The sequence below is a fragment of the Drosophila arizonae genome, chromosome X, assembly GCF_054131065.1.
Source record: "Drosophila arizonae isolate 15081-1271.41 chromosome X, UAZ_ARI_1.0, whole genome shotgun sequence".
Lineage (NCBI taxonomy): Eukaryota > Metazoa > Arthropoda > Insecta > Diptera > Drosophilidae > Drosophila > Drosophila arizonae.
In genome coordinates, this window is record NC_142927.1 from 4,327,699 (window position 1) to 4,350,852 (window position 23,154).

A 23,154-nucleotide genomic window follows, 5' to 3' on the forward strand; every position below is an offset into this window, starting at 1 on the left:
GCATGTCGAGGCTAACAAAACAGCAAAATTTAACAACTCAATCGAGCAAGTCAAAGTAACTCATTAACAAATCAATCAAGTTGCGGCGCGCAGCTTTAATTGAATCTAACGGCACCCAAAAAAGAAGTAGCAAAACAAACAGAGAGACGGGAAGAGCAAAGTGTATTTCACATACTTCTTAAGGACGCACACTTCATAAATCAATCAAGTATAATCCATCAATTAAAGCCGAGCCACCCGGGCATTGGCCACGTTATTAATGCATTCATAAACCTATCAATGGCTAATGAAACGTGTACATCGCGTGGAGTCAACGTCTTGACCTTGATGATTTTCCGTTTAACATTGAAGAGGCGGGACGTGTACCGGTGCAAATTGATGTATGTATATGTGTAGCTTATATATATCCATGTATATATGTATGTAGGGATATAGTGGGAGTCTCATTAGACATAAATCTGTGAATGGCTAATGAAACGTGTGTATTGAGCCATCAATGCAGTGACCATGAGTATCTCAGCAATTTACCAACACTGTCCACATCTGGCTGACATGCTCCATAAATTTATATATATATATATATGTATGTATATGCATGATATGTATGTATGTATGTATTGCAGTTGCGATCCCAATGGACATAAACCAATCAATGCCAAATTAGCCGAACGTGAAGCGTCAGCGTCTTGGCAATTTACCAACACTGCAACACGGCGCACACACAACACACATACATATATATATATGTATATACATATACATAGTTTGGTCGGTTGGGTTGTTGTTGTATCATATTGTTGCTCATTTTGTTGTAGCATCTAAAAATGGCCAACACCCGGCGGCGGCAGCGACGTCGACGGCGACGTCAACGGCAACGACGCTCATAAATTAACTGAAAAGCGTGTCGCAATTGGCGACGCAACCCTGTGTGAGCGGCAACTCTAGCCTTTTTGCAACCGTCTCGCTGGGAACTTTATGCTTGGGTCAGCGCTTTACCATTCAAACTGCAATTAGGTATAAAAATTAACAAAAAACCCAACAAAAATATTGGGGGTATGCCCGACCTTAGCCTTAGGCGGCAGAGCACAGCAAGATTAGACCGTGCCAGCGACTTGAGTCGGGAGCCACTTGGCCCAAAGCAAAGTCTAAAAACTTTCTAAATTTATCTGCCATTTTGATTTTGTATTATGTATGTGGGCATAGCTGGGTGTCTGTTACTCTGTAATTGCGTATAGTATATGGAAATATAAATACAGCCGCCTTAATAGGTGCCCGATTGCCTAAGAGCTGGATTAGAATAGAATAGAATTTGCATAACCCTCAGCAGTCTCAGTATGAAATGAGATGTAGCTTGTTTTAGTACTCAGAGGGATAGATTTGAGATATATAGGCAAATGGTTATCTGCTCATTTGTCGTTTACTAACACTGGCAGATGTTTCTCAAAACAGAATAGTACTTTTATATAATACAGTATAATCCGATTATAACGAAGCTCAAGGTACCGTCGTTATACTCGGTAGACACTATAACTATATAAGCTTGTCTAGGGATCAGAATTTACGTCCCAATAAACGTACAGAGAGTCCGTAAGCCGTGTCGTTATAACCGGACTCTACTGTATCTGCACACTTTTTGCTCACTTAACAAACATTTCAACGATTTTGTATATGTATATATATGTATATGTATGATGATTCACTTTACTAACACTTCAACGTTCTCCAACACTCAATCTCAGAGTAGCACAGCTGTCAAGTATTTCATGTTTGATGGCTATTGAGCCATAGATGCACACACATACACAGATGTCAATAGATGGATGTATGTCTATATGATGACATAGCAATTCTGTGTTATATTTGTAGATTATTCGCTCACTTCACAAACGCTTCAACGCTTTCCAACACTGACACACAAAGCTCCAAGTAGCACAACTGTCAAAATGTTTAATGAACCTTCATGTTTGATAGATGTTGATTGTGAGCTCTGTTTTTTTGGCTCGATTAATATTATTTTATTTTTTATATTTTTCGTTTCTTCAACGTCTCGTATTGAGAGCGCTACAGCGATGTGGTGCAACGTGCATGTGGCATGCAACACACTCAATTTTGTGGCATGGCCAGCAGTCTGACCAAGACTTATGACATCACAAACTTTCATCATGCTTCAACTTTGTGCGCAACAAAAAGGAATCTCAAGAATCTAATAACAGGTACGTTGTCTATGTGTGTTTGTGTGTGTGTGTGTGGCATGGCTTACCCAATTGCTACTATGTTGCGGGCACATCAAAGGTATCTCCGCACCGTGCGCTGCATTGTGGCACAAGCTAATCCGAACTCTGCTTGGCTCTCGGTCAATTGGATTTGTGCAACAATTTGCAACTTGCATACAACAGATAACTCAATAACAATGACAATGACAATGGCGATGGCAATGGCAATGGCAATGACATTGAGACTGGCTTGACATGCAGCTGCTGTATGCAGTTCGCAGCATTTAGCCAGAGACAAAGGCGTTATACTGCTCTACCCCTCCGGGAGGCAGTATTCGTTGAGAGTGGCGACTTCGCAATTGATTGAGCAGATAATAATTTGATAAGATTGGCTCTCATAATATCCTTTAAGTGTGTAATGAATGGGGTAGGTTGGGTTACTCAATGCGTATGCTCAGTGACCATAAGCATTTCTAACTCAATTACAGGGTATTCACAGAAGGTTGTCATATTCAAGTGTGCATCAGACTGATAGACTTTTTGATAGGATAGCTGTCGAGAGATATCTCTTTTAGAAGTTGTAGACTGTTTACAGGGTATTTTATACACATCAAAATAATTCACAATCATTTGCTGTCGACAAATTTTGATCTCCATAGGATCTGACTAGCTCTCTGATCTTACTACAGGGTATTTGGCGTTACTTTGCGTGCCCATCTCAGATTCTCTCTGGGAAGAGATTACAGGGTATATGACAATAGCTGACTCTTATAGCTTAGCCTCTTCTGGTTCATTTTATATTCCAATTAGAGGGTATCTGACACTGTATACATAGTACACACACAGTCCCATCCGATTTGCCAGGGTATTTGCCAGTCGGTCGTTGCTGTTGAGTTTTCCACTCGAAGTCGCCCTTAGGGTCCATTAATTAATGCTGGTCATGGTCGTAAAATGCAATAAAGCTATTGCCCCATAAACAAACAAGACAACCCCTAGCCCGTCAAACGGATAAGCCCCAAATAAATCCAATTTTAAGCGTTCATTAAATGCAGCCAAAAGCAAAAACCAAGAAAATTTTAATAAATTTATAAGAGGATCAAAAATAAACGAAAATCTACAGCAGTGCAGCTCAGTGCAATAAATATAATTACTTTATATTTTATATGCACACATATTCAATATAGAGTAAGTATATCTACATACTATATGTGCATGTGTGTATGCATATATACATATATATGTATCTGTATAAAGTTACTAATTGGATGACAAGAGTTTAATTGGGGCAAAACGAACGACATATGTTGTATATCGAAATGGAGTAATTCAATATTCAAACAATTAAGAGCTGGCGACAGCTTTAACATGGACAAGGTTGAGTTACACGCACAGCTACACACACATACATATGCACACATACACGCGCTTCCCTTTTAATAGACCTTATTGCATTGAATTACTCGTTCCAGCAGTGGGATGGAGAGTCTATTGGTTTTGTATGCTATATACCAATTGTTCCATTACTCCTCAGAGGTAGAGCTCGAGACCTGAAATTCCTAGTATATACAGATGTTAAGTAGGGGCGTGCCAAATCGGGTATGAACTCTTTATGTGTCGGTAGAGCAATAGGCATTACAGACTTTATCTTATATTCTAGTCTTAGTCTCAATAAATAGATAAGTCGAAAAAACTGGGAAAGACTTCTTGGCGCGTAGTAGGCATATAAATATGCTAGTGTTGGAAAACGTTAGAAAATTTGCGAGTAAATCGAATCTAAATTGATTCAGTAGGGAGAAACAAAGTACTAGATAATCATAATAATCAAACGGAAATCGTGAAGTAAATATATAACTAAATATGATCTAGATTTGATGAAAAAAAAGTTATAATAGTTAACTAAATCTATTATATAAATTACTGAAAGTAAAAGATTGGAAACAATTCATCGATTAAGCATTCTATTCAAGGTCTTCGCCATATGGATTGTTAAAATCCAACAATTGTTTGACAATCAATTTTCAGCTTGAGCATTTCAATTCAATAAATGAATTGAATAGATGTGAATGAGTGTCTGAATGCATTTGAATGAAAAGCGAGTCTCATGAATATTTGAATGCCAATTGGCAATTGGCTGAGTGCGATTCAAATGGCAAGGGCAAAAGATGTCAACAGGCAGGCAACAACAATAGCAACAACACCAAAGACTTGTTGCATCTGCCACAAACTGTGGTTACTTGTGGCAACTCGAGCTGGTTGGCTGCTTGGGGCAGGGGGGGGAGGGGGGTTTGAATGTGTTGTGGTGGTGCAGCGTTGCAACATTGTGGGCTGCTTGTAAAAGCAGATAACGCAGAACTTGAACTCACATTTCATTCATAACACACGGACGCAGAGAGAAAGCAGCAGGCAGGCACAGAGAGAGAAAGAGAGAGAGAGAGAGGGAGAGAGAGATGGCATTGCAGTTGGCGCTGCCTGCCAAGTGAACACTCATTCATTTGTTCGCTGTCAGCATACACACACACACACACACCCACACACACACTCACACACACCCACAGGCTAGGTACTTTCATTCATTAAAGTCAGTTGTGACAAACTGAGGCGCACTTCGCTAACTCTTGCGCACTACTAACGTGTGTGTGTGTGTGCTCGTGTGTAGGTATTATGCACACCCACACACACACACACCCCCACATACAGCGCGCGCGCGTTGAATGTAAACAGAGTGAAGTGCGTGAAATGTGTGTCACACGCGTTGCCTACTTTTTGGGGCACAGCAAGAAATATGCGAATGCATTTATCTAACAATGCGAACATTAGATATCGCTTAAAGATAATAGCACTCTGTTCATCTGCCAGCGGGTAATAGTTTAGGTAGCTTGCTAATATCTCTCTCTCTCTCTCTCTCTCTCTCTCTCTCTCTCTCGGTCTCTTTTTTTGTCAGTTGGCCCACTCTCATAGCTATTAGATGAACAAAGTTCAGCTATCTATATCTATATATCTATATCTAACCGAACTGAGTACGCAACTTGATCCAAGAGCTGCACAAACTTAAGCAACTAGTTCGTAATTATCATATAAGTTTAGCAAATGTCTTAATTGGGAGCTGTGTGGCAGCAGAGAGAAAGTTGTTGAGTTTGTCTTATGGAAGTTAGTCATGGATACAACAGAGACATGGCATCAGCATATGCAAACTACACTACGAACTTATCAAGATATAAGGATACGATATGAATTCGTATTGATGAATATACTATATACCATAATCAAGTCAGGTTTGAGACTGTATTTCTTTGATTGATGACAATTTGTGTAGCAGAGAAGCAGAGAATTATGGAGAATATATGAGCTATTTTTTAGACTACAGAATATTTATACATATGTTATGGAGAATAGTTGGAGAATATATTGAACCCATATTGTAGACTATAGAATATTTATAGAATATTTATATATTATGGAGAATAAAAAAATAAAAATAAAAAAAAGTTGGAGAATATATTGAGCCCATATTGTAGACTATAGAATATTTAAAGAGCATATATAGAGCACTTTTAGTATATCGAAGCAAAAGTAAAGGAGAATTGCTAAATAGCTATTTAGCAATTCTCCTAATCAAAATTGATTAGAGCAAGATTCTTTTATAGACTGTTATTTAGTTATTTTTTAGACTGTAGAATATTTATATATTATTAGGAATACAAAAAAAAAAAAAATAAAATAAAAATAAAAATAAATAAATAAATAAATAAAATAAATAAATAAAAAAAAGTTGGAGAACATATTGAGCCCATATTGTAGACTATATAATATTTATAGAGCATATATAGAGCACTTTTAGTATATCGAAGCAAAAGTAAAGGAGAATTGCTATTTTGATTAGAGCAAGATTCTTTTACAATTTTGAATCGTAGACAGTTTTCTCTTCATAACTATGAGTTATATAAGAAAATTAACTTTTGATTATTTTCATTTATTATACTCATTCACGAAAGTGAATCAGTATATTGGTTTTGTGCAATGTCCGTCTTGCTGTCCGTCCGTCTGTCCGTCTGTCCGTCCGTCCTTCTGTCCGTCTGTCCGTCTGTCCGTATGAACGCAATCTATTTCGGCGCTATTGAAGCTAGAGACTTGAAATTTGGAACACATACTCGTGTATATCTCCGATTTATAAAGTGTTAAAATTTTCCCGATCCGCCCACTAGGGGCGTGGCAAATCGGAAAATGCATTTTCCGATATACCAGAAATCATGTTTGTTGAAGAGCTAGAAAGCTGAAACTTGGTATGTAGGTCCGCGTTGACCACCCAAGATCACGAGCTATGGCGGATATATCTACGCCCATTGGGGGCGTGGTAAATCGGATAAAACTGTATCTCCTAAAGTTGTAAACCTAGAATGCTGAAATTTTGCACGTCAGCTAATGGTATGATTCTATAAAGTCTGAAGATAAATTATAAGTCTACGCCCGTTGGGGGCGTGGCAAATCGGACCTGAAGATATAGTGATTTTTTAAATTCTCCTATATTTTGGACACTATTGATGGCAGAGACCTCAAATTTTGTACATATACTCGGACTGATCACCCAAGACCAAAAAGTTTTGTCGGATATATGTCCGCCCACAGGGGGCGTGGCAAACCGCAAAAGTTTATATCTCCTAAAGTATAATAGCTAGAAGCTTCAAATTTGGATAGTTGAGTTACTGGTAGCCTCCTCTATCGATTCCCCAAAAATAATTTTTACGCCTCTTTAGGGGCGTGGCATATCGAAAAATACCCTGTAATTTTCACATTTTTTTAGGGTAAGCATTTAAACTTTGCAGTTAGGGTAACGTTATCTCTTTCTAAAAACTGACCAAAAATGAGGTGTCTACGCCCAGTTGGGGCGTGGCAAATCGGAAAAACCTGTATATTCTACAGTATTAGAACGAAACTTAACTACTAAATTGTTGATGGGATGTGAATGAGTATTCCGCGGTCGGTAACGCCCGACTGCAACGTTCTTACTTGTTTTTAATTAAAATTAAATTAAAATAATTTAAACAATTTAATAAAAATTAAATTTGCTTATGCATATAACTCTTTTTTATAAGTTAGAGGAAACTGTCTCATCTCTTCATTTAAGCTGTAAAAATTCTTTTATAAATTTTCTCATATAAACCTACATCCTTATCTATCTATTTTCCCTATATGATTTAAGTTTTACTTTTAGAATGTACAAATAAATCAAATAAAATTGAAAATATAAAACTAAATTCCTTAGACAATATATTATTACAATTCATGCAGAATTATATATATGTATATATAGCTGTCTGAGTGAAAAATTCTCGAAATCTACTGAAGAGAACTGTCCTCTTCTATTGATATATAACTAGGGAAAAGCAACAGTTTGCCCTTTAAGACGATTTGCTTAGGCTTAGAGCTAAAATTTGAGATATTTTAAAGAGATATATAGAGTGTAGTTCTTTATATACAGACCGCTGCGACTGCGATTGCTGCTGCTGCTGGCGCTGCTGCTGGTTGATTGCTGCGGCTGTTGCTGCTGCTGCGACTGTTGCTGTTGCTGCTGCAGCGGCAACTGTTGGCGGCGTGCGAAGCGCAGCGGCGCAACGTCGCTGACAGCGTACTCGGCCACCGCGATGCCGTTGGTTGATGTTGCAACACGCGGTTGCAACAATCAAAACAAAAAAAAAAAAAAAAAAAAAAAAAAACAAAAAAAAAAAAATAAATTAAAAAGCAACCAACAATTGCTTGCGCGTTGTTTGCTAGCGTCTTCCTTTTTGGTAAATTTTCGACACGCACTCTTTCGCTCTGTTGTCGCTCTATTGCTGCTGCTTCACTCTGTTATCTCTTTTTGCTATATGTGTGCGTACAACAACAAAAAAAAAGCACAAAAAAAATACAACAGGACGCGTTAAGTAAATTCTGCGGCGGCGGCGGCAACGCAACAATAAATGTATGCGCAGGGAATGAAGAAGTCGGCAAACGGCACGGCGCGGCACGGCGTGGCACGGCCTGCCGACGGACAGACGGACGGGCGGACGGAGAGGAAGGGAAGTGAAGGGAGGGAAGGAACAGGGACAGTGGAGAACGTGTGGCACGAAACGCTACGCTCTGGGGCAATTTTCATTTGTATTTACAGTTTACGATGCGAACAATACTAAAAGGCCACGTTTATATCAGATGCGAAACTCTCAACTAGCCGCAACTGAACTGAACACTCGACGCGCGGCGCGACTTGACGCGATTCGACACTGAGGACTCGCGCCACGCGACCCGCCTATCGACTCGCGGACTCGCAATGCTGTTGCTGTTGCTGTTGCTGTTTCTGTTGCCGTTGTTCTCGTTGTTGTTGTTGTTGTTTTTGCGTTTCTTTTTGTTGCTTTTTGGGGATGTTTGGGGGGACTGGGGGTGGCAGTATGCGCGACGTGTGCAATGTGTCCTGGCTTGGGGCACGGCTCGGCTGCGTTGTGGCACGTTGAGGCGTTCAACACCAACTGATGCCACAGTGCGCGCTCGTTCCCATTGCCAGCGTCTCAGCGTAACGGGAACATCTCGCATTCGTGTGCGTTGCGCCCCAGCAAGTGGACAGTCCACAGGCCACGAACAGCTGTTCGCTCCAGCGGCAACAGCTGTTGTAAGCTTTCGCTCAGCTTTCGCTGGCAATAGCAACAATTGCAGACAGCGAAAAGCTTACGCCAAAGGCACTCAAGGATATTCACGCAAGTTGGCAGCGCCCAAAAGCACAAATTTCAAATGCCTAGCGAGCTTTAAGAGGTTTTAGAGGACTGATTGTAAGTTAAAATACATGTAAGTAAAATTATGACATTTATTATCTATCAACATAAATTTACTTATCTATTCAATAAGCTGTTTTACGCTGCGCATAATTGATTGAAGATTGCGTATACGCCGGATTGTACACTACTTGTAATTGGCATGATATGTGACATATGAATTCAAATTTGGGTTGTTTGAGCTGATTATAACAGACTTGAGAAATATTATGGATGGGATAACAGCTCGACAGCATACAGCATACAGCATACAGCATACAGCATACAGCATACAGCATACAGCATACAGCATACAGCATACAGCATACAGCATACAGCATACAGCATACAGCATACAGCATACAGCATACAGCATACAGCATACAGCATACAGCATACAGCATACAGCATACAGCATACAGCATACAGCATACAGCATACAGCATACAGCATACAGCATACAGCATACAGCATACAGCATACAGCATACAGCATACAGCATACAGCATACAGCATACAGCAGCTTACAGCACACAGTATACAGTATACAGCATACAGCATACAGCATACAGCATACAGCAACCAGCATACAGCATACAGCATACAGCAACCAGCATACAGCATACAGCATACAGCATACAGCATACAGCATACAGCATACAGCATACAGCATACAGCATACAGCATACAGCATACAGCATACAGCATACAGCATACAGCATACAGCATACAGCATACAGCATACAGCATATAGCATACAGTCAGCTTAAAGTCTAATCTTAGTCTTAATATTACTAGATCCGTTCATTCACTAACCTGTCTGTGTGCTGGAGTCGAAGAAGGTGCTGGTAGTTTCGACGGTCATGGTGCCAATGGTGCCATCAATGATCTGAGCCGATGAGTCGCGTCTGCCACGGTAGCTGCAAGAATCATTTAAATTACTTGAGGCGCTTCAGTTGCGGCCTGCTGATACGCACCGACAGACATCGTCGCTCTGGGAGCTCTGGCGTCGGAAGTTCCGACACCGTATCATCTCCTCGGTGGTGGATTGTCGGCGAAAGCCGCGTGCAATTAGTATCTCCTCGGTGGTCGACTGGCGGCGTATCGCCGGCCGTTGATTCTGCTCGACGGTGGTCGTTTGGGGCCTCGAGCAGGGGCTGGGGTCCCGCGACGAGGAGCAGCTGTTTGAGTCCGGCGACCGGGCCGAGCGTGCTGCGGAGCTGCTCTGCCGCCGCAGCGTATGGCGCCTGGGACTGCCGTCGCGCTCGTGCGACCGATCCGGCGAGAGATGTGTGCGCGAATCGCGTCGGCCGCCGCGCGAGGCGCTGTCCGGCGAGAGCGAGTCGCGCCGTGAAGTGCGGCGCTCGCAGTCCTCCGGCGGATCCGGACTGAGCGCTGGCTGCGAGCCGCGCCGACTGCCGCCGGGCAAGCAGCTCTCGTCGAAGGCCGTTGCCTGCCGCTGCAGGCGCTGCAGTCGTGGCGCTCGCTCCGGACTGATGCCCGCCTTGGAGTCGCGCCTGTTGACGCGACCGCATTGGGTGGTAGAGTCGCGCCGTCCCTTGGGTGCTGTCGGACTGGTGGCCGGCGGCGTCACCGAGCTGGTTATGATTGTGGGCGGTGGCAGCGCCTGACAGGATGTGTCCACCTGGTGATAAGTGCTGGTTGAGATTAATGGCACAGAGTCTGAGCCGGCGGAGCTGGTCGACGGACGCTGCTCCTGCCGAAAATTTGGAAATTCCGGTGCGGCCAACGAGTCGCGTTTCTTAGTCACTTGGTATTTGGGTGGTGGAGGCGGTGTTGTCACGCGTCCGGCAACATTGCTGTCACGCCGGCTGCTCGACAGATAGCTTTCGCCCGAGCCGCGCCGCGAAGCCTGCCATGCATATGGGATGACACACGGAGAGAGAGAGAGAGAGAGAGAGATGCAGGCATAGGTTAGGTTAATTGGTTGTGGACTGTGGATTGGTCTAAAGGTTGAATCAAATATATGTCAGGCGGGTTGTTAACATGTCTTGCCTAGGATTTACAACTGCAGTTGACTTAGATTAGTTCGAGTGGAGATTTAGACATTTAGTAGACGGGCTATACGTATATACCTAGGGTAAATCATTCGAGCTGGCTTGAATTGGTTAAACGAGGGAGTCAATGAACAAGCAGGCGGGCTGGTCTACATATAGTAGGAGATTTGGTTAAGGATGCGGGTCCTATAAGCTGCAGACCTAGACTATTTAAATTTCCCGCAACCTCGCATAGTGGAACAGTCCTTTATGTATGTTACGTCTTAGAATCTTGATGATCTTTCACCTATAGCAGCCTTAGATTTTGTGTAGGATGGATCCCTTAGGATCTTCATATTCTGTTTACTGAGCTAATAAATTAGTTGCAGAATTAACTTCTTTCGGAAAAACAAATCTTTTCCCATAAAACCTAGGACACTACCCTATTGGATAATATTGCTTATAATAAAGTCTTTAGATATTTTCTGATCAATATCTTATTAAATTCATATGATGCATATATGTTTGATGCGCTGCCATTGCTTAGAATCAAGCGTCTTTTTATGGCATGTTTCTATTGGAGAAAGATCTTCCTACAGAGCACCCTGATATTTCCTTTTGAAATCTACAACACTACCCTACTGCAGGCTATTACGTATGAGAGCTAGAGTTATGCTCTGATCATCTGGATTGGTTTTCGACATAGTTCACCACATTCCTAGCTATATAACATTGAAGCCTCCGATGAAAATCCCTCATAATGATACACTTACGCTCTTAGTGCTCTCCACAACAACGGGCACAACCACATTGGTGGAGTGCTCCTCAACTGTGGTGCTTTCGCGTCGGTTCCAGTGTCGAACGAACTCGGCGGTGTTGGAGTCGCGGCGGGAGCGCATGCTCCGTATGCCCGAATCGGCGCTCGACTCGCGTCGCTTGCGTGGCGTCACATAGCTGGTGGTGGTATGTCCGATATTGGAGCCGGAGCTGGCGCCGCCGGTGCCCGCATCCGTGGTCGAGGTGCGCCAGGGCAGGCTGCGTGCGAGATCGGCGAGGGTTTCGCGACGATTCAATTGACCCTTGCTGCGGGACGACTGCTGCTGCTGCTGATGTTGCTGCTGCTGGTGCTGCTTGCCGCCGCCGCTCCACTCGCGCAAGATGTCAGTGAGCTGCGCCAGCGAGCTGCGTCGCCGTCGCTGCATACCTGGCGGCGGCGATGTGCTTGGCGGTGTTGTGATCTGGGCGGCCGAGTCGCGACGGCCGCCAAGACGCTGACGTATCGTCGACTCCTCCAGCTGAGAGGGAGGGAGAAGAAGTGTGAAGAGGAGCAGCTGTGAGTAGCGCTGAAATAGCCGGTGCTTGAATGAGACCTACCTGTTCGCGCACCAAGTCGTCCCAGCCATTGCCGCCCTGCCACACCAGGCCAACCTGATGGGACATTATGGGCAGGTTGCATACAAAGCATACGGCTGTCATAGTCCTGCAATGATATAAATACATCATATAGCTTATACATAAACAGAGAGCGCCAGAGAGGGAGAGAGAGAGAGAGAGAGAGTGAATGAGAGAGATAGCTGCATGCAGAGTGTTCAAATGTCGCAAAATATATTCCGTTGGTTAAAGCTACGATTGGAGCTAAAAGTTGAAAGCTATAAAACAACTTAACTGTGGACAGTAAAAGCTTGAATGCTTAGGAAATTGAGTTGAGCTTTAATAGCCGTTAAATTTGTAGTAATATGAGCCAAAAACTCTGAAGCGCATGAGAAGCTTTCAATTTTCTCTTCACTTAACTTTTAGATTAGTTTTTTTTTTTTAGCTTTGAGCGGTTGACAGTCAGTGCATATTAAAAAGTTTTATCAAAAGCTTTAATTTTTCGAAGCTGACCTCGACTCTTAGTTTAAGAATTCCATACAAAAATATAGAAAATTCCTGAAATATCTTTGACGCTTACTTTTAGTCAAATTATAAAAAGCTTCACACAAAGCTTTAAGCGTATGCTTGAAAAAATGCGTGTAAAAGCTTATCACTGCATCAATTATCCTTTACTATATATGCTTAAGGCAGTTTGAGCTTTCCGTGCAAAGCGTAAAAGCTTCGCTTGACTTTCCCTGACTTGGTAGCTTTCAGTTTCGTATGTTTAGTGCATTTGGAGTAAAGGCATGCTGTTGTGGTTTAAGTGCGATAAAAGCTCATGCAATGTGTTGTTCAAATGAAAAGGGAAAACTTCAAAGCTCTGTGGCATGCGCTAAGCTTGAAAGTGCACTAGGTGGGTGTGGTGAGTTCTGTTGCGGTGTGGTGTGGTGTGGTGTGGTGAAGTGGTGAAGCTGAAGTTTTATTTTTATAGCAAGTCAAATCAATTTGAAAGTAGAAGCAGTTGCTGTGGCTGTTGCGAGCTGTTGGCAGCTGTTGCTGTGATAGATTGAGTAGAGAGTTGCTTGAATGAAACTGTATATGAATTGGCTAACTTTTTGCGTATGACGACGCCGCTGCTGGTCTGATCCATGGACCTGTAATTCCGATGTTTTGACATGTCGCATGGCGTTCTGCGTCTGCAGCACTGCAGATCCCTTGGTTATCCAATCGAACAAAAAAGCCGAGCCAATTGGCACAGTTTTTGCTTCTTTACTTATTCTGTTGCTGCTGCTGCTGCGGTTGCTGCTGTTGCTGTTGTTGTTGTTGCTGTTGCTGCTGTTGTTGTTATCCGCTTTTTGCTGCTTCGCTGGCTGCTTCCACTCAATCAGTTTCTTATCAAATTAACAATGCAAAAACGATTGCAGTTCCAATATAGCCAAAAAATGTTGGCTATAGTTTGTATTGGTTTTTGATTTTTGGCTATTTTTTGTTGATGCTTGTTTCGCACTTTAATTAAAAACGAAATCAAACCCAGTTTGTAAATACTCTTTCCACACTCTATAAGCCCTAATTGCATCGGAGTGTTTTATGTTCTTCAAATGAAGTTTTAGATTAAGCTAGATAAATCGAATTGGAAGTTCAACAAGATTCTAACTAAAAGTAGTGATTGATTGTGAAAAATATTTTAGAATTTAGTATAAATAAATTAAGATTTCTCATCTCTATATATAGTATATATGTTTTTTAGTTTATTCACGGACAACTTTTTTTAAAAATATTATTATAAATATAGTATATATTTTATTTTATATATTTTTTAGTTTATTCACGGACAACTTTTTTAAAATATTATTATAAATATAGTATATATTTTATTTTGAGTCGAAGCACAACTCAAATGCAATTTTCGAAAAGAGTATTTGAGCTTCGGCCAGCCGAACTCTTCTTGAAGTTATATCGAATATTTACTGTATTTGTTGAGGCTTGTAAATCTTGTTATCGTTTTAGTTTTGATTATATTTTGTAGCTTTGATTTTGATTTTTGATTAAAAGTGGGGCGGGGATTGGGAACTTTTGCTACACACACAGAGAGACACAGAGATACACTGAAAAAAATTGAAGAAAAAGAAAATATTTGTTTGGTTTTAAAACACATTGAGGGGATGTTTGTAAATACAAAAAAAATTCTCAATATATACATACATATATATGTATATATATATTTATCAAAATTTAAGTTGCTTGGGAACCAAATGGACTCTACTTTTCAAAATATCATGGACACAATCTATTTTGGATGGTATACAGCTAGGGTCTACTTGAATTATACGAATTGGCTACGTATTCGACATGCAAAATTTGCTAAGTTATTGAATAAATTAAATAGTTCGTATTAAGGCTTAGTTATAATTATAATAAATTTATACAAAAATCTATAACTATATATCTGAAATATTAAATATATATTCTTATATAATACATAATATGCAAAAATAAAAAAACTACAATATTTAAAAGTTATATCTAATCTTAAGAGTAATACTTAAATGAATCCTGAAGTCATTTTTATTTGTATCGATTTTATTCGATATGAAATATTAACCATTTGCACAAAGTACATCATACCCATCTGTTTCCAGATTGTCCAGGGTAGAAGCACTGAGCATCTCAACAATGCTCGATAGATTTGATTCATTAAAAGTTTCATTTTACTAAATTTGGTTTTCTTCAATGGAATTTAATAAACGTCAAACATTTCCATGAATAATATTTATGCGCTTTTCATGGAGTTTGCATTTAGTTGAGGGCTTACGTAAACTATATATAGTTTTCAGCTAAATGCAAATCGCACTACGAAATATTTGTTTCAATTTGTAGCAAAAAAATGAAGGTGACTCGTTGGGTGCCGGCACTAGCATGCAATAATATTTGGAAAATAAAAGGATGTGCTCCACAGGAAATGGAAAATACTAAGGAATAACAAAACCGACTGCTGCGTGAGTGCCAGGAGCCAGAGCAAGCAAATGGAGCTAAAATAATAAGCGCCCCAGGGCCACTTCAGAATGGGCAAAGGGACAGAGTGTGGCCATGAAAGCACACACAGCTTTCTGATAATACCACCCAAAGTCCGAAAAGTAAACTGAGCTGCAAAACTAAAGTATATGCAGTGAATTGAGTATATGGAATGTTGTGTGTACTCTATAGAGAGTTTATAGAGTATATTGCACTCTCTAGAGTATACAGATAGTATGCAGAAGATATACAGAGATACTTTCTATATACATAGAGTGTATACAGAGAGTTTACAGAAGGTATACAGAGTGTTTACAGATAGTATGTAAAGTATTTAGAGTATCTAAAGTCTAGTGTATAGAGCATGGTATTGGAATATATAATATATATGGAGTATACACATTATATGTATCAAACTAGCAAAAGGTCCGATTTATTTCCCCTTTATAACCCATCAAATTTGAAGCACCCAAATAAAGCTCACCCAAAAAACTGAAAGTTGTGCACTTAAAGGAAAATATGTACTACTTGGCCTCGCTGGTGCTGTGTGGTCGTCGAGTGTGGTGCAGCGAGTGGTTTGGGTCGGGTGGCTGCCTGATGCTTACAAAGCCAATCAAAATGAAGCATAAACTTTGCTGAAGCGCAAGTTTGTGGCCGCAAACTTAATAACGGGCAGACAGTGATGCTTAAATCTACTCAGACTTTCTGAATTGCTCTGGGTGTGTGGTTGGGTGGGCGTGTACGAGTGTGTGTGTGGTTGGGTGGTTTGTCTGCTGTTGCTGCAGAGCCATGAACACAACCGGAAGTTGTCAAATGCGTGCGAAATGCTATAGAAGTTGGCAGCTGCTCAGAGTCATTTTGTGGCAAGTGTGCTCAAGTTGTTTGTCAAACACACACACACACACACACACACACACACTCACTTACACACACACAGGGGCAGTCTCGTTTCATAGTCACATTTATGATATGCCAGACTGGTCTTTATTCACTCAATAAAATAGTTTTCAAGCAAGTCAAAGTGTGCTTCACGTAAGTATATTACTCGCTTATACCCTGTAACTCCACACTAGCAGAGAGTTAATCTAACCGACATAGACAAACACGTGTAGTTCACACCAAGAGCTGAGTCACTTAATCTGCCTATTTCTTTTAGCTCTGCAGTTCGAGCTACCCGCTTTTGCGTACACAGTACTACAGGGTATTAAAAGCAGCAGCCGTTGCAAGCTTTCAGCCGGCGAGTGTGCTGGCCAGAAACTTGGCACCTCAACTTGGCCAATCGAATTGCCACCTTCACCTGGTAGAGCCGCTGTGGAGTGCTTAATCAATTTGAAGTGCAATACCAGCTGCAGTCGCCAGCCTCCACTCTGGCACGCACACACACCCACACCCACACCCACACCCACAAACACATACATACAGAGAACTGCAACCGCGGGCTATCTCGTTTGCTGCATATTTCATGGCCTTTGGGCCCAAGCGATGGCAGACATGGAACACCGCCTTCCACTCCATTTGATTGACAGCTGTGAATTTGCATTGGCAGCATGCGGCGCCGCCAGTTGTCGTCCTTGGACTCATGTATCCGCTGGCACGCCCTGCACCGCCCTTCACGCCCCGAACGCTGGAGGCTGGAGCGCTTTGGCCATGATGGTTTTATGCAAATATGTGCAGAGGGCGAAAGTAGTTAAGCGCATATTATGATGCATACAAGGCTTTAACTTGCTCATCAAATACCCTGTAAATATTGTATGTAGAGGCGCTGAAAGGATGAGGGAATGGGCTTTAATATATGAAGAAGTATGGGGGAGTTACATAGGTACATATGTATTTAATCTGCCTCCTTTCGCTGTGCTCCTCTCTATATCTCTGAGTCTACAGATAATGCTCATTCATCTGTCTATTCATCGACTATATATAAGCATAAAGTCTCGCATGCATCGATCTTTGCTATTCCATATTTTACTTAAGCTTATATCGATAGGCAGTGTTATTTACTATCGATAGGCATTGTTGTTTAAAACGCGAGCTTCAAGCTCATAGTTTTGCGATTATTTCGAGACTTGCTGCTTTTCATTTCCATTCCAAAACATTTGCTGACCAGTGTTAAATATTTAATTGTATGCACACAGAGTCAAGTGTGCAAGTGTGAGTGAGTGTCGCATTTGCTCGACTTCCTCGTTAAACACGGCGCTATAAATAATAATAAGCTCTCAACTTGATTGCGCAGCTGCTTCTATGCGCCTGGCTTAGCCTGGCGTAAGCGTGGGATTTGTGCTGATGCGCCTTAAGTGCAAAGGAAAATCAATTTGCTAATAATCCTGGCCAAGAATCGCAACTGATATTTAGCAGAGCTCAACAATCGGTAGCAGACTTATCGATATGGTAAAGCTTACAACTAAAAATCAAATTGATTCCAATTGGTGCTATCAGTGAATTCATTCACGACATACCGATACATAATATCGTAAATGAATTGGTGTTGACATTAATCGATAGTTTGCCTTTTCGATAGTACCAACCGAAATCTAACATTTCCTTTTTAATTTCTACTTCAGCTTGTGGCAATATCTCGACGTGGAGGAATAGCTCTATCTAACTATCGATAGTATCCCCTTTTCGATAGCAGCAATCTGCGCTGTCAGTTCCATTCCTTTTAAATTTCTACTTCAGCTTGTGACAATATCTCGGCAATTAGGAATAGCCCTGCGTTGTTATCGATAGTATCCCCCATTCGATAGTATCCGCTTTTCGATAGTAGCAATAGACGTTGGCAGTTGGCAGTTCCTTTCTCTTCAATTTTCAATTTAGCTCGTGACAATATATCGATACCGTGCTATCGATAGTATCCCCTTTTCAATAGCAGCGATAGGCGTTGGCAGTTCACTTCCTTTTCAATTTCTACTTGAGCTTCAAGCAGCTATAAGCAAGACTTCCACAATGTCTTCCCCCGAGCAATCCGAGCTAACGGAGCGCATTTTGAAGTATTTGGAGGGCGTGGAGCAGGTGGACAGCCTGCAGCTGGCCAAGGAGTTTGGTATCGAGCATCAGAAGATTGTGGGCGCCGTGAAGAGCATCCAGGCGCATGGCGAGCGGCTGCTGCACGTGGAGTCCGTCACGCGCAAGTCGCTCGAGCTGACCGAGGAGGGGCAGGCGGTGGCACAGGGCGGCAGCCACGAGGCGAATGTCTTTGCCGCGGTGCCGGAGCAGGGCATCAAGCGGACGGAGCTGCTGGCGGCTGGCGGCGCCAGTGCCCAGCTGGGCTTCAGCAAGGCCATGTCGCTGGGCTGGCTGTGGCTGGACAGGAGCGTGCAGCCGACGCTCGTGCGCCGCAAGGTGAGCGCGATTGTGGACGAGGTGCGCGAGCAGCTGCTGCAGCTGGCCGAGCTGTCGGCCAAGGACGTGGCCGAGTACAAGAAGCGCAAGCTGCTGCAGGAGCTGACCATCAAGAGCCTGCTGCTCAGCAAGGGCGCCGAGTTCAGCACGACGCTGACCAAGCTGGAGACGGACCTGACCACGGACATGCTGGCCAGCGGACAGTGGCAGCAGCTCCAGTTTAAGCCCTACAACTTCGATGCGCTGGGTGCGGCGCCGGCGCGCGGCCAGCTGCATCCGCTGCTCAAGGTGCGCAGCGAGTTCCGGCAGATCTTCCTCGAGATGGGCTTCTCGGAGATGGCCACCAACAACTATGTGGAGGCATCGTTCTGGAACTTCGACGCGCTCTTTCAGCCCCAACAGCATCCGGCTCGCGATGCCCACGACACGTTCTTCGTCAAGCAGCCGGCCCAGTGCGGCCCGCTGCCCGAGGACTACGTGCAGCGCGTGGCCACCGTTCACTCGGTGGGCGGGTACGGGTCGCGGGGCTACGGCTACAACTGGCAGCTGGCCGAGGCCGAGAAGAATCTGCTGCGCACCCACACAACGGCCGTGAGTGCTCGCACCTTGTACCAGCTGGCCAAGCAGCCGAACGGCTTCAAGCCGGCCAAGTACTTCAGCATCGACAAGGTGTTCCGCAACGAGGCCCTGGATGCCACACACCTGGCCGAGTTCCACCAGGTGGAGGGCGTCATCGCGAATGTCGGCCTCACCCTGGGCGATCTAATTGGCACGCTGCACGAGTTCTTCCGCAAGCTGGGCATCAGCGAGCTGCAGTTCAAGCCGACCTACAATCCGTACACGGAGCCCAGCATGGAGGTCTACTGCTACCATCCCGGCCTGGCCAAGTGGATTGAGGTGGGCAATTCGGGCATCTTTCGGCCCGAGCTCGTGCTGCCCATGGGCCTGCCCCCCGACGTGAATGTGCTCGCCTGGGGCCTGTCGCTCGAGCGGCCCACAATGATCAAGTATGGCATCAACAACATACGCGACCTGGTCGGACCCAAGGTGGACCTCAAGATGGTCGAGGAGGGGCCCATTTGTAGACTGGACCACGACTAGCCTGCATGCGTTTTGCAACACTGTCGCTTGCCTGGCAACTCCTATCGATAGTAATAAAACAGCTATTTAGCTAGATTGTATGAGATTGTACAGCGGCTGAGCTTGAGTTTCTATTATCCATGTACAGGTTACCTCCTCGTTGACATGAGCTTCATACAGTGAGCAGACCAGTAGTGGCCAGTGGCCTATTGTATTGTAATATTATGTTAATATTTGATTAGATTTGTCATTCAATTATAAACTGTTTTAGGACTGCTCTTCAGTCGGTTGAAATGCTGGGGATTTTCATCTCTGCTCCCGTTCTCTCTCTCACTCTCCCTCTCTCTCTCACTCTTCCTCTCACTCTCACTTTCGCTCTCTCCCTCTCTGCTGTTTTCTTGAACTTCTCTTTCTCAGTCTCAGTGTCTATATGTCTATCTCTCACTCTCCCTCTCACTTTTTCTCTCTCTCAGTTTTTTTTCTTGAATTTCTCCTTCTCAGTCTCAATCTCCGTCTCTGTCTCTGTTTCAGTCTCAGTCTCAGTGTCTATATGTCTATCTCTCTCACTCTCACTTCCGCTCTCTCCCTCTGCTTTTTTCTTGAATTTCTCTTTATCAGTCAGTCTCAGTTTTAAAGTCTGTTTTAGTTTCAGTCTCAGCAACTATATGTTTCTATCTCTCTGTCACTTTCTCTCTCTCTCTTCTTATCTCTTCCATTTCCTTGACTTGTACTTGACGATGTATCGCAGTCATAACACAACAAATGAGTCAATGCCAGCCCTAGCTTCTCCCCAACATCTCTTAGTTTCAAAAGTCCATCAAATATCTCAAACCTCTACAACTTGTTGTACCTTTAGTTGCTCAGCCCATGGAGCAGCTGCCTTTGGCAGTTCTAGGCTCTCTGTCAAACTTTTGTTTGGCTGCTCTAATCAAAATATAATTAATAAATTTAACTATTTCGATAATAGAGCTCGTCAGCGGCGTTCTTTGCCTTTGCCCTTTGTTTCGCTGACTTATCGATTTTTCTTTTTATTCTGTTTTGTTTTGGGGTTTCTCTTTCCTTTTTTATGGCGGAGGGCAATCGAGTAATTGCCCCAAGTATGTAGACTATGGGCTCTATTGTCTTTCCACTTGTCGCACACATAAAAGAAAAGGCTCAAAAAAAAAACTTTGTTCACATTTTTGGCGCTCTTTGAGCGGCCAGGGCAAAAAGGAAAAAAAGAGAAAAATGAGAAATGAGGCAAAGTGAAACGCGTAAACGCAACAACAAATTGAAAATGGCACGCGCAAATTACTTAATCCGACTTAGCAAGTATTTTTCAGTGTGTCACAGCAACCCTCAGCCAAGGGGGCAGGGGGCGTGACAGTCGTAGCAGCAGCAGCAGCAGGGACCGCGTAAATGCCTGCACGTACTTGGCCGCCTTTGATCTAAATTACCAAACATTTTCAGGTATTTCAACTTTGAATGCCAGCCGGCAACCCCAAGACAACAGCATAGAAAAACACTCAAGTAGCAACGACTGCACGATGCTCGCTCAACAGCTAAAGCCAAGCAAGAGCAGAGAATTTCAAGTTCTTTTTGAACCCACAGCAATAGCTAGAAGTGGGAAGCAGAGGGCCCCTTTCCTATGCCACGCCCCCAAAAGACAGCTTCAGCTATAAAAAGTGCTTCAAATTATCCTACTCAAAATTAATGGAACTCATGAGATAGTAAGATTAACAGAACCAACTCGAAGTTTCTTGCGGGCAGTCAGACATTCAGTCAGTCAGCCTATATACTCGCTTTCTGTTAGTCGAGCGAGTATTGCAATAAAATAAGACGCAGAATAGAAATTGAACGAAATGAAAATGTCAAATGAATGAGCCGAGCCTGATGATGAGAGGAGCCTTAAGGCCAAGTAGACAGTGGGCAGTGCGTCAAGAGTCCAGGTAGTTAATCAGTGAACTGTCGCTGTCCAGCTCGCTTCCACCCTCAGCCAGTGTTGGGCAATTACATCAAAAGGAAGCTTACGAGTCGAAATTAACTATATAGCAAACAGCAGACCCCCGTCACTTGGGCACATTTGTAGCCAGACAGGTGCAAGACTGTTTGAGTTATTCCTTAAGAAATTACGTTTCAGACAGAATGAGAGAGGGAGAGAGAGAGAGAGAGAGAGAGAGAGAGAGGGGGAACTAAAACTGTTTGGAATTGAAGTAAATGGTTTTAGATTAAACTGTAAATAGTTTTAACGTCTGCTGCTGGTGCTTCCAATGCCAGTGCTGTGTAGCGCTCAATTCGCTAATTGTGCATTAAATAGACAACTGAAGTCTGGTCACACTGCTGCGTACAGCTGCAAATTAGTTGAAGTGCAAAAGCTGTGCAATTAATTGCTGTCAACAACAGCTTTGACTCTGACAGCGCCTTCGCAATTAATCACTTGCCATTCGCTCCTGATGCGCGATTATCTCTTATCTCATATCTCTTATCTTTTATCTGGCATCGCGTGCAAGGCCTGCATGAACAACTTTCCCCTGCTCTCGTCTTTCCTCCTCTCTGTTGGCAACTTCTGTAAGCCATTTCATGGTAACCCTTTGGCCTCTATATGTGAGTATTTTTTATGTTCGTCAAATGCATTTCATGAGTATATATCATTTTCTATATAGTATAGGGATAGGATTTTAAGAATATTTTCCATCTTTCATTTTATTTTTGTGGGCTTCAAGTGTAGGATCTTGTACACTAATATTATTTTATCTATTAGGTTCTATAAAAAGATTGCAGGATTTTATGAAAAAAAAAAAAAAATAGTTCTCAATTCCAAGATTTTTTTTTTTTTTTTTTTTTTTTTTTTTTTTCTTAGTATTTCTTATATTTCATATAATAATCTTATTGTGCGTTTTTGTTTCCTACACAAGCTTATAATTTTTGCATATGCTGATATGCAGATATCCAACCACAGTTTTTGTTCTCTCCAATCAGCCGATGTAAATCGATTATTAAACCTTGATTATTCGAACGCACTTCGCTTGGCTTAAATATGCTCGTAATCAGTTAATCGGACTGGTGAGGCATTGTCGAATTATAATACATATATGTACATACATATATATATATATATACAATGTCGTCAAGTTATCAGAGGGCGAAGTTCTTTAGCTGCTTTGCCAAGCGATTGTCAACTTATTCATGCAGCGTTGCCATATCAGCGCAAAAGTTTTAATATTGCCTGGCACAAAGATGAAGCAAAGTGAGCACGAAGGACTTGAACTTTTCATGAACTATTTCAAAGTTGAATATAAACTTGAAAATGCTTGAATGCAAAGTTATAAAAATGAAAGAAAAACATGAGCTAAATAATGCATTGATGAATCCAATAAATCGATCAAGCGAAACTGCTCTCCAAATGGT

At 42.6% G+C, this 23,154-nt stretch overlaps 1 protein-coding gene and 1 pseudogene across 2 annotated transcripts in view; one reads left to right on the forward strand and one right to left on the reverse strand.

The window, feature by feature from the left end:
* rsh (Rap GTPase activating protein radish) overlaps nt 1–23,154 on the reverse strand; it is a 151,266-nt gene that overhangs the window by 63,531 nt on the left and 64,581 nt on the right. For both annotated transcript variants that reach the window (XM_089474468.1, XM_089474467.1), the window contains exons 2-7: nt 14,308–14,444; nt 13,452–13,845; nt 12,361–12,466; nt 11,760–12,281; nt 9,967–10,862; nt 9,806–9,909 (exon numbers count right to left, since the gene is read on the reverse strand). In XM_089474468.1, coding sequence (XP_089330594.1) covers nt 9,806–9,909; nt 9,967–10,862; nt 11,760–12,281; nt 12,361–12,466; nt 13,452–13,516 — 1,693 coding nt within the window. In that variant the 5' untranslated portion in view covers nt 13,517–13,845; nt 14,308–14,444. The remainder of the gene's footprint in view (nt 1–9,805; nt 9,910–9,966; nt 10,863–11,759; nt 12,282–12,360; nt 12,467–13,451; nt 13,846–14,307; nt 14,445–23,154) is intronic.
* On the forward strand, nt 18,138–19,873 carry LOC108619406 (phenylalanine--tRNA ligase alpha subunit pseudogene; annotated as a pseudogene).